The 9,162-nt window shown below is 44.5% G+C and overlaps 1 protein-coding gene across 2 annotated transcripts in view; it reads left to right on the top strand.

The window, feature by feature from the left end:
- Positions 1–953: 953 nt before the first annotated feature.
- dnajc8 (DnaJ (Hsp40) homolog, subfamily C, member 8) overlaps positions 954–9,162 on the top strand; it is a 32,602-nt gene continuing 24,393 nt past the window's right edge. For both annotated transcript variants that reach the window (XM_078567305.1, XM_078567304.1), the window contains exons 1-2: positions 954–1,135; positions 6,299–6,400. In XM_078567305.1, coding sequence (XP_078423431.1) covers positions 1,046–1,135; positions 6,299–6,400 — 192 coding nt within the window. In that variant the 5' untranslated portion in view covers positions 954–1,045. The remainder of the gene's footprint in view (positions 1,136–6,298; positions 6,401–9,162) is intronic.

The following is a 9,162-nucleotide window of genomic DNA, read 5'->3' as shown; positions in this document are numbered from 1 at the left end:
CCTCCTTTCAGATACTCCTTGAGGGTCCGAATGGCCTACTCCTGCTCCTAGTTCTTGTGTTAAAACCTATCTTTTTGACCAAGCTTTTGGTCGTCCGACCTAATATTCCCTTTGTGGCTTGGTGTCATAAATTGTTTTGTAATGCTCCTGTGAAGCACCTCAGGATGTTTCGTTACATTAAGGGGTGCTTTATAAACATAAGTTGTTGTTGGCAAAGCTTTTTCAACTGAAGAAAAGTAACTCACCATATACAGTAGCACTTGAAGAGGGGGAGACAATGGCGTTTTAGTAACATTACTGGACCAGTAATCCAACGCCCAGGCTAACGCTGTGGGGACATGGGTTCAAATCCCACTACCAGCGGCTGGCAGAATTTGAATTCAATTCATTAGATCTGAAATTGAAAACTCGGCTCAGTAATGCTGACCATGAAAGCCTTGTTGATTGTCATTCAAAATAAAACCCCATCTGGTTCACTTAATGTCCTTGAGGGAAGGAAATCTGCCACCCGCCCCTGGTCTGGCCTACATGTGACTCCACCCCCCAGACCCACAGGGACATAGGAGCAGAAGGAGGCCATTCAGCTGTTCGAGCTTGGTCTGCCATTCGATAAGACCATGGCTGATCTGGCTGTGGTCTCAACTCCACAGCAATGCGGCTGACCCTTAACTGCCCTCTGAAATGGCCTAGCCAGCCAATCAGCTCAAGGACAAATAGGGATGGTCAACAAATATTGACCTTGCTACATCCCATGAAAGAATAATGAAGTGCTATTGGATTTTGTTCATATTTGTTGTTGACATGAAGATCTTTGAGCTTGAGGGGTGAAGTGGTTCAATGGCCTCATATGTGGCCTGATGCATTTCCTTTGCAAAGTGAGATCAAGCTTGCTGGCTTTGGAGTGGATAAAGGCAGCAAAGCCTGGGCTGGCCTCCTGTCAATCATCTGAGGGAGGCGGCGCCCACCAGCGCCACCTGGAGGGCGGCGGCGGTGGCGCGGGTCACGTGGTCGACGGGGCCCCGGAGGAGGGGGGGGGGGAAGCAAAATGGCGACTCAGAGCGGAGCAGCGTCGGGCAGCCTGGCTCCCGGGGTGGATTCCGGCGGAGAGGAGGCTTTTAAGCTCTTTCTCACCGAGGTAAGGGCAGCCGGCCGGGGGAAGGGGGAAGCGGGGGACTGGGGGTGAATGGCTCCGGCCTCTCGGCGCCAAGCGGCCTCCCGCCCCTTTCCTTTCCTTCTGTAAGCTGCAGCCTGAGGCCTACAGACCCTCTTGGCAATGGGGCTGGACTGGGGTGGGGCCTGAGCGAACCCTCAGCCCTTACTCCACCCACCCTGCCCGCTCCCTGCGCCGCTGGGCTTTTCAATGTAACCTGATCAGACTAAACCTTCTGTCTTTTTAATGATGTCGCAAGCGGTACAGCAGAGCTGGGGGTGGGTGGGGGAGGTGAGCGGCTCAGCACTCCCAGCGCTGAGGCAGGAGGCTATGGACCATAAAAGACCTAGGAGCAGAAATTAGGCCATTCAGCCCATCGAGTCTGCTCCGCCATTCAATCATGGCTGATAAGTTTCTCAACCCCATTCTCCCCGTAACCTTTGATCCCACTGACCAATCAAGAACCTACCTATCTCGGTCTTAAATACACGGTGGGTTCAAGTCCCGACTCCAGAGACTCCAGCTCAAAGCGTCAGGGCTGACACTCTCCGCCCCCCCCCCCAACCAGTGCAGTACCGAGGGGAGTGCCGCACTGTCGCCGGTGCCGTATTTCGGATCAGCGGATTTGACCCCGGCCCTCTGTCCGCCGCCCTCGGGTGGATGTGGAAGGCCCCCTCGTGACCACGGTTTCGAAGAAGAGCGAGAGTTCTCCCTGGTGCCCTAGCCAATGCTTCTCCCTTTAATCAGCACTGCGAAAACAGGTTACCTGGCCACGATCACGTTGCTGTTTGTGGGGGCTTGCTGTGCGCCGGCACGTCTCCTACAGTACAACAGCGACTACACGTCAAAAGTATTTCATTAGCTTAAAGTGCTTTGAGATGTCCGGTGGTTGTGAAAAGTGATATATAAATGCATGCTTTTACATAACATAAGAACTAGGAGCAGGAGTAGGCAATTCAGCCCCTCGAGCCTGTCCCGCCAGCCATTACGATCATGGCTGATCTCATTTTGGCCTCAACTCTAATTTCCCGCTCTTTTCCCATAACCTTTCAACCCGTTACTAATTAAAAACCTGTCTGTCTCCTCAAATTTATTCAGCGTTCTGGCATCCACTGCACTCTGAGGTAGTGAATTCCACAGATACACGACCCTTTGAGAAAAGTAATTCCTCCTCATCTCTGATTTAAATCTACCACCCCTTAGCCTAAAACTATGGCCTCTCATTCTAGAATGCCCCAGATGGGGAAACATCCGCTCCACGTCTACTTTATCTATCCCCTTTAGCATCTTATATACCTCAATTAGATCTCCTCTCATCCTTCTAAACTCTAGCGAGTATAAACCTAAACTGCTCAATCTCTCCTCATAAGACAAGCCCCGCATCTCTGGAATCAATTTAGTGAACTGCCTCCAATGCAACTACATCTTTTCTCAAGTAAGGGGACCAAACCTGTGCACAGTACTCCAGGTGCGGTCTCACCAATGCCTTGTACAGTTGCAACAACACTTCCCTATTTTTATACTCTATTCCTTTAGCAATAAATGCCAAAATTCCATTTGCCTTCCTTATTACCTGCTGTACCTGCATACTAGCTTTCAGCAATTCATGCATGAGGACACCCAGATCCACTGAATAGGATTGACTCAAAGGGTGAATTAGAAAGGAATGTTTGACATTGTGGTCTTCCTGCACTGTTAGAATTGTATGGCTGTTGGTTAAGTCCTGGAGTGGGTCTTGAATCCATCGCCTTCTGAATTGTTACTTTAGCAAAGCAAGAAAAGGCAAATACCGCACACTGATATGACTAGTTGAAGTCTCCAGAGTTATCTGAAAACTCTTGTGCAGCTTATAAATGACAAAAGCAAAATACTGTAGCTGCTGGAACTCTGAAATAACAGAAAATTCTGGTTATGCTCAGGAGCATTTGTCGAGAGAGAAACAATTCTTTTTAATTTGAAATAGCAGCTCTGATTTCAGCAGGTAGGATTCCTATCAGCACAGGTGATTGTGCTTACAATGGCTGATCTATTTGCATTTAACATCTTGCAGTTTCCCATGCACCCACCTACAATAATAACAGGTAGCACTTTATCATATTTTCATCACACCCTTGAGGCTTCACAGTGTTGTTCTCTTAATGCTGGATTTAAATATCTGCTCGATTTTGTGATCGGTTCCTGGAGTAAGGGCTTCACTCTGGAACCTTCTGACTCCAAGCTAAGAGTGCTATTGTGAGTCATGCTATCAAGGCTCCAGCAATCAGATAGTTGCATTGGAACCTTATTGATTTCCTAGACGATTTGTAGCAGAGCTGGTCGGTCAGTTGATGGAACAATATACATATATTTTTGTAATATCAGGACAGTTGTCAGTTAAAAACAGCACTTCAGTTGTCCATTTATTTTATTATGTACTTGATTAACACCTATAGCGAGTGAGCCCACTGATTCTTTGTAGGCTTATTTAGGACCATTGAAGAAGAAAACCCAACATTCGGGTCTTTCAGGATTTGGTGAGCCGAACACAGATTGTTGCATTATCGGAAAGGCTCAGTTAATTTAGAGTTTTACCCACAAGGCATTTGGTTGCATGGTGAAGTGTATTACTTATTTTCAGCTTAAATTTGCAAATCATCTCCTTCAACCAGAGGAACGTGAGACAGTTGTTAAAATTTGTGGAAAAATTGAATGAACTCAGTTTTCAATCTCCTGGGTTTACTGTTTACTGTCTGTCAGAATGTTGGGCGGGTCACAAATAGTGCTTTGACAGGATGTTTGAAAAGCTTGGCAAATGTCGATGATGTCGTATCTTCCCACTGTTTAAAAGTAGCACAGTGTTTTTGACTGAAGTTTAGATTTTGACTAGCTGTTGTCTACAGCTGCTCACTATTGGAATCGAAAATGCGTGCATAATGTAGAACGTTTTGACACATTTGGTATCAGCCCAATGATCTTGATATTTCAGGAGTTTAAAACAAAGAATTATTTTGCTAGACCCATCGATAGTTGCGGTATTTTGTGTCTCCTCTTTACAGATCTTAACCTATGCGTAAGCAACATTTTTTTAAAATGCAGGTGCTGCTTAATGCCATTTAGTCAAATGGATACTTTAGGATATGGTGTCCAGTGATGGCTGTCCTTGCTCCATATTTAACTAGGAATGAAAGACTGATCTTCATCGCACTGTATAGCGTGTAGTCCTTACAATAGAACCCAAAGCAGATCCAAAAATATCAAAATCATCCAACTTCTGTTTTCTTTCCTACCGAGGAATGGGTTAAGAGTAGGTGCACAATGCAACTGACATTGTAAGATTCGATTAGGTGTGGCTATGTTTTAGTGCACAGTAGAGTAAAGAAAATGATGTAACTTATCATGTGACTTCTACCCTCTGTGTCTCAGTCTGAAGAGAGCACTAGTCCAGAGAAGACCTAGAGCTGTATATATATGTAGCCAACCTTCAATAAAGAAACCAAGTTGAAGTGTTAACTGAACCCTTATGCGTAGTCAGTACTCTGTAATACTAATATAAGGGTGAAGTAAACACAACATGGTGGTGGTAGTGGTGGGATTTTTAGATTTTGAACAATGAGGTGCTCGTCATAGACATCAGAGGATTCATTGGCTATACCGTTTGCAAAACTGCATCAACTTGTGTAGGCAGCTCTGCATGTGTGTAGGGTAAGGTTGTTTGTACCTCAGCAGATAACTCGGACTGTCGCAGGCTCAGGTAAATCTCAGCTTCGACGGAGAGACGATTTCTCGGAGACCACTCTCACGCAGATCCAATTTGGTGTACGTCTGTACATGTAGAGCAGGATAGAAGCCACATGGTATGTTACATTATTTCCTTTCCACTGGTGTGCATTAAAAACATAGCCACACCGAACAGAATCCCACAACAGCTTGTACAGCTTGAAACATACGTGCTAACATCATGAATGGTTCACATGTTTATCTCTAGACCTGGTTTTTGTTAAAGAAGTGAAAATGTCAAGGGTTTTTTCCTTCAAGTTTAAGAGAGGAATGTTTTTACTGATTCAAGATAAATTTGGGAATTTATTGGTGGATTTCAGCAACCCCGATTTTAATCTCTAGTGATCTTCTGTTTAGATATTTATTTGGAAGTATATCTAATCTGAGTGTATCCAAACACAATATAAAATTAGTAAAAAGCTCAGCACAGTAATTAAGTTTCCTGCTTTGGTTTTAGCCTTTGCCCTCGGCACTGCCTGAAGCTCAGTTGGGTCTACCCCAACAATGTAATAACGTTGCTTATTTTATACTTGTTGGCTCACTCAGCCTGTTACATTGTGTTGTTGCTTCAGTACTGGGATGTTACACTTGTTGAATGTGCTTCATTTTATGTTTCTTATACAAAGAGCCTTTTTCTCCTTCTCACTTGCCTTTATGTTTAGTTATAATACCTTACAACACAGCATTGTAGTATTTCAAACTGATTGCATCTTATTAATGTCATTGCATCTATTTCATACAAATGCCTTTGTTTCCTCTAATCTTGACTGTTCCAGTGCACCCCTGCTGCTCTCTCATGTTATTTTCTCCCTCCCTATACTTGTGGTCATCCAAAACCTTGCACGTGGCCTAACTTGCACCAAGTCCCGTACAGCCAGCACCCCTAACATATGGCCGCTAACATATGTTGGCTCCCAGTTAAACAACGCCTCAATTTTAAAATTCTCTTCCTTGTTTTCAAATCCTTACCTTGCCCCTCCCTATCTCTGTAATCTCCTTCAGCTTTACGATCCTCCAAGATATTGGTGCTCTTTCAATTCTGTCCTTTTGTACGTTCCCAGTTATAATTGCTCCACACTGACTGTGCTTTGAACTGCCAAGGCCCTAAGCTGCTGCTTAAAACCTATCTCTTTGATCAAGCTTATGATCATCTGCCCTAATATTTCCTTATGCAATTGCTATCAGACTTTATTTTGTGTCGCTCCTGTGAAGCACCTTGGGATGTTTTACTACATTAAAGGCGCTATATAAATATAAGCTGTTTGTTGGTGTACATTTTCAAAGATGTCTGTGATTTCTAGTGTTTTCCTTAATCGTCATTTTGTTTTATGCCATATCTGTAAATTAATTTTAAAATCACATTTGATAAATGCAATCTTTATGTTCTTGCAGGTTAAGCAGATTGAAAAGAGGGACTCTGTTCTAACTCCAAAACAGCAAATTGAAAGACTGACGAGACCTGGATCCACCTACATTAACCTAAATCCATTTGAAGTAAGTCTGTTTCCAACTTTTGTAGCTTTTTTTTAACAGTTGAAGTATGCCTGAATTCCTGACATCCTACGTGACTATCTTTCCTCATCCTTCTCGATATCTTTGTATCAGTTGACGTAGTTGATCACATCAACGCTATTCTCCTTCAAAGCCTCTCGTCTGTTTATAAAAACAAATTGCTGGGAAAACTTAGGTCTGGCAACATCTGTGGAGAGAGAAACAGTTAACGTTTTGAATCCAATATGACGCTTCTTCGGAACTGTTATCCAGCTGAGTGGGACTGACATTGTCTAGTTACCTTCCTAAATATCTGATTGTAGCCACAGAGCTTCCTGCAATGGCTCCTCTTCCCTGATCCTATTACCCCTGGAATCCTTGGCTACTTCCTATTTCTCATCTACGTGCTGTCCCTCAGTGACACAGCGTCGGGTTCCACATGTACCCTGATGGCACCCTCACCACCCTCTCCTCCTCGACCCCTCCACTGCCTTGTGCTACACTGCTTGTTCAAAATCCAGTACTGGATGAGCATAAAAATTCCTCCATTTAAACATTGGGAAGACCCAGGCCATTGTCTTTGATACTGTCAGTAACTCCCTTCGTTAGCCACATAATCCTTCCCTCTTTCTGGCTTGCATCATAGGCTGAATCAGATTTCCATGATCTCAACATCCTATTTGACCCTGAGCTTCCTACTCTATACCGTCTCAGTTACTTCCACCTCCATTTTATTAGCCATCCTTCTCCTTAGGCAATCCCTAAGGATTGAGGGTGACTTGTTTCCACTGTGGTTCAATGGGTTCTGAGATAGCTGATAATTCAAGTGTGTGATCTACAGACTCTGCTACATGTGGGGCAGGTGATGCCTGAAGGGTCGGGTAGACTAGTTGTTTGGACGTTTGCGCTATCCTCGATTTCACCTCTGTGAGTTCCAGACAAAGTATCTCGATGTGTTTGGTGCTTTCCCGAATGAGCCTTCTCCATTTTGGACAGTCACAAGCCTGGACTCCCATGAGTCAACAGGGATGTTTGACCTCAACAGGGATGCTTTGAGGACATCCCTAAAGCATTTCGGCTGTCCTCCTGGAAGCCTCCTGTTGCGATCAAATTCCATGCAGCACAATTGCTTTGGGAGTCTGGCGTTAGGCATAGAAGTGACATGTCATTCCCAGTGGACCTGGTTTTGAGTGATTAATGCCTCGATGCTGGGTATTTTGACTTGGGAGAGGACACTGTTATTGGACCGCCGTTCCTGCCATCAGATTTAGAGAATCTTATGAAGACGCTGCTGCTGGCACTTCTCCCGTGCTTTGAGGTACCTGCTGTAGGTTGCCCAAGTCTCAGGAGCATATAGGAGTGCAGGGATCACTGCCGCTTGGTAAACCATTACCTTATTCTAGGGTTTGAAATCCTAGTCCTCAAATACCCTTTTCCTCAGTCGGCCGAAGGCAATGATAAATTTCATCATTGATGTCCCCGTCCCTGCCTCAGCCCCTTCAATGCTGAAAATCTCATCCATACTATTATTATCTCCAGACTTGACTATTCCAATACTCTCCTAGTTGGCCCCCCCCTCCCCATTTTCCACCCGTAAGAAATTTTAGCTCATTCCAAGCTTTGCTATCTCTAACCAGACTCATGCCAAGTCACATTCACCCCTGTGCTCGCTGACTTATATGGACTTCCTGTCCAGCAATGCCTCAAATTTAAAATGTTTATCTCTTTGTTGAAATCCTTTGATACCCTAGCATTCAGACCCACAATCTTCTGAAAACTCTGTGCTGCATCGGTTCTGGCCTTTAGCTTATTCCTGATTTCCACCACTTCATTGTTGGTGGCCCTGCTTTCAGCTTTGGAATTATCTTCACCTCTCTCTCTCTTCCTTTAAGACGTTCAGTCAAACCTACCTCTTTGACCAGGCTTTTGGTCATTCGTTCTATTATTTTACGGAGTCTTGTACACATTGAAAGCTGTTCAGCTGTGTTCTCCCGCCTCCACTCCACTCTCGGCCTCTTTCGTCCACTCGAGGCCAGGCTTCTTCAGAAAATCTCCCTCCTGTTCTCCGCTGGTAAATCCGTGAATCACTAGAGTTTACAGGGAGCCCCCAGCACCATTCGGATGTCGTCCTTAATGTTGGCTGAGTCTTTCCACAGCTTCTCTGTCAACTCAGTCAGCTGAAGGGACTTCCTCTTGATAACGCTCAGCGCTTCAGGAAATTCGAGCTCAAAGAAGAACCCACACCCCAATGATACGAAAATCATCATTGTGTCGGACACTTTGGTCTGCACGTAGAAGTTACAGCCCAGATCGACCTCTGCCTTCAACTCCTTGCTCTCTGACTCCTGTAAGCGCTCGATGACGTTCTTCAGCTGGAGATACTGAGCAATCTTCTCCTAGACTTCATCATGCTGTTCCAGAACTTTCTGCAGGCCTCTCTTTTAAAATCTATTGTCGTCTCCTTGGCTCAGCATCAACTTATTGCACCTGTGAAGTGTCTTGGGGAATTTTGCTATGCTAAACGTATTATGTAAATACAAGATGTTATTGTTCGGATGAAGTAGTAGAATTTCTGCTCTGACACAATCAGCAATTCAGCACAATTTCATTCAAAATTGCTGCAGTTTTCCAAAGTTAAGTTATGGTTCAATTTCCAGCTCAAACTAATTTGCATATCACAAACTTAAACCTTCCATGAACCAGTGCAATTGGGCAGAATGTTAGGATGTAACTGTTTATTTTTGCCCTGTGTTAAAAGAAATGTT

Source organism: Cetorhinus maximus, chromosome 21, assembly GCF_964194155.1.
Source record: "Cetorhinus maximus chromosome 21, sCetMax3.hap1.1, whole genome shotgun sequence".
NCBI classification, from domain to species: Eukaryota; Metazoa; Chordata; class Chondrichthyes; order Lamniformes; family Cetorhinidae; genus Cetorhinus; species Cetorhinus maximus.
The sequence above is the reverse complement of the archived record's forward strand: the minus strand, read 5'-3'. Positions and strand labels throughout refer to the sequence as shown.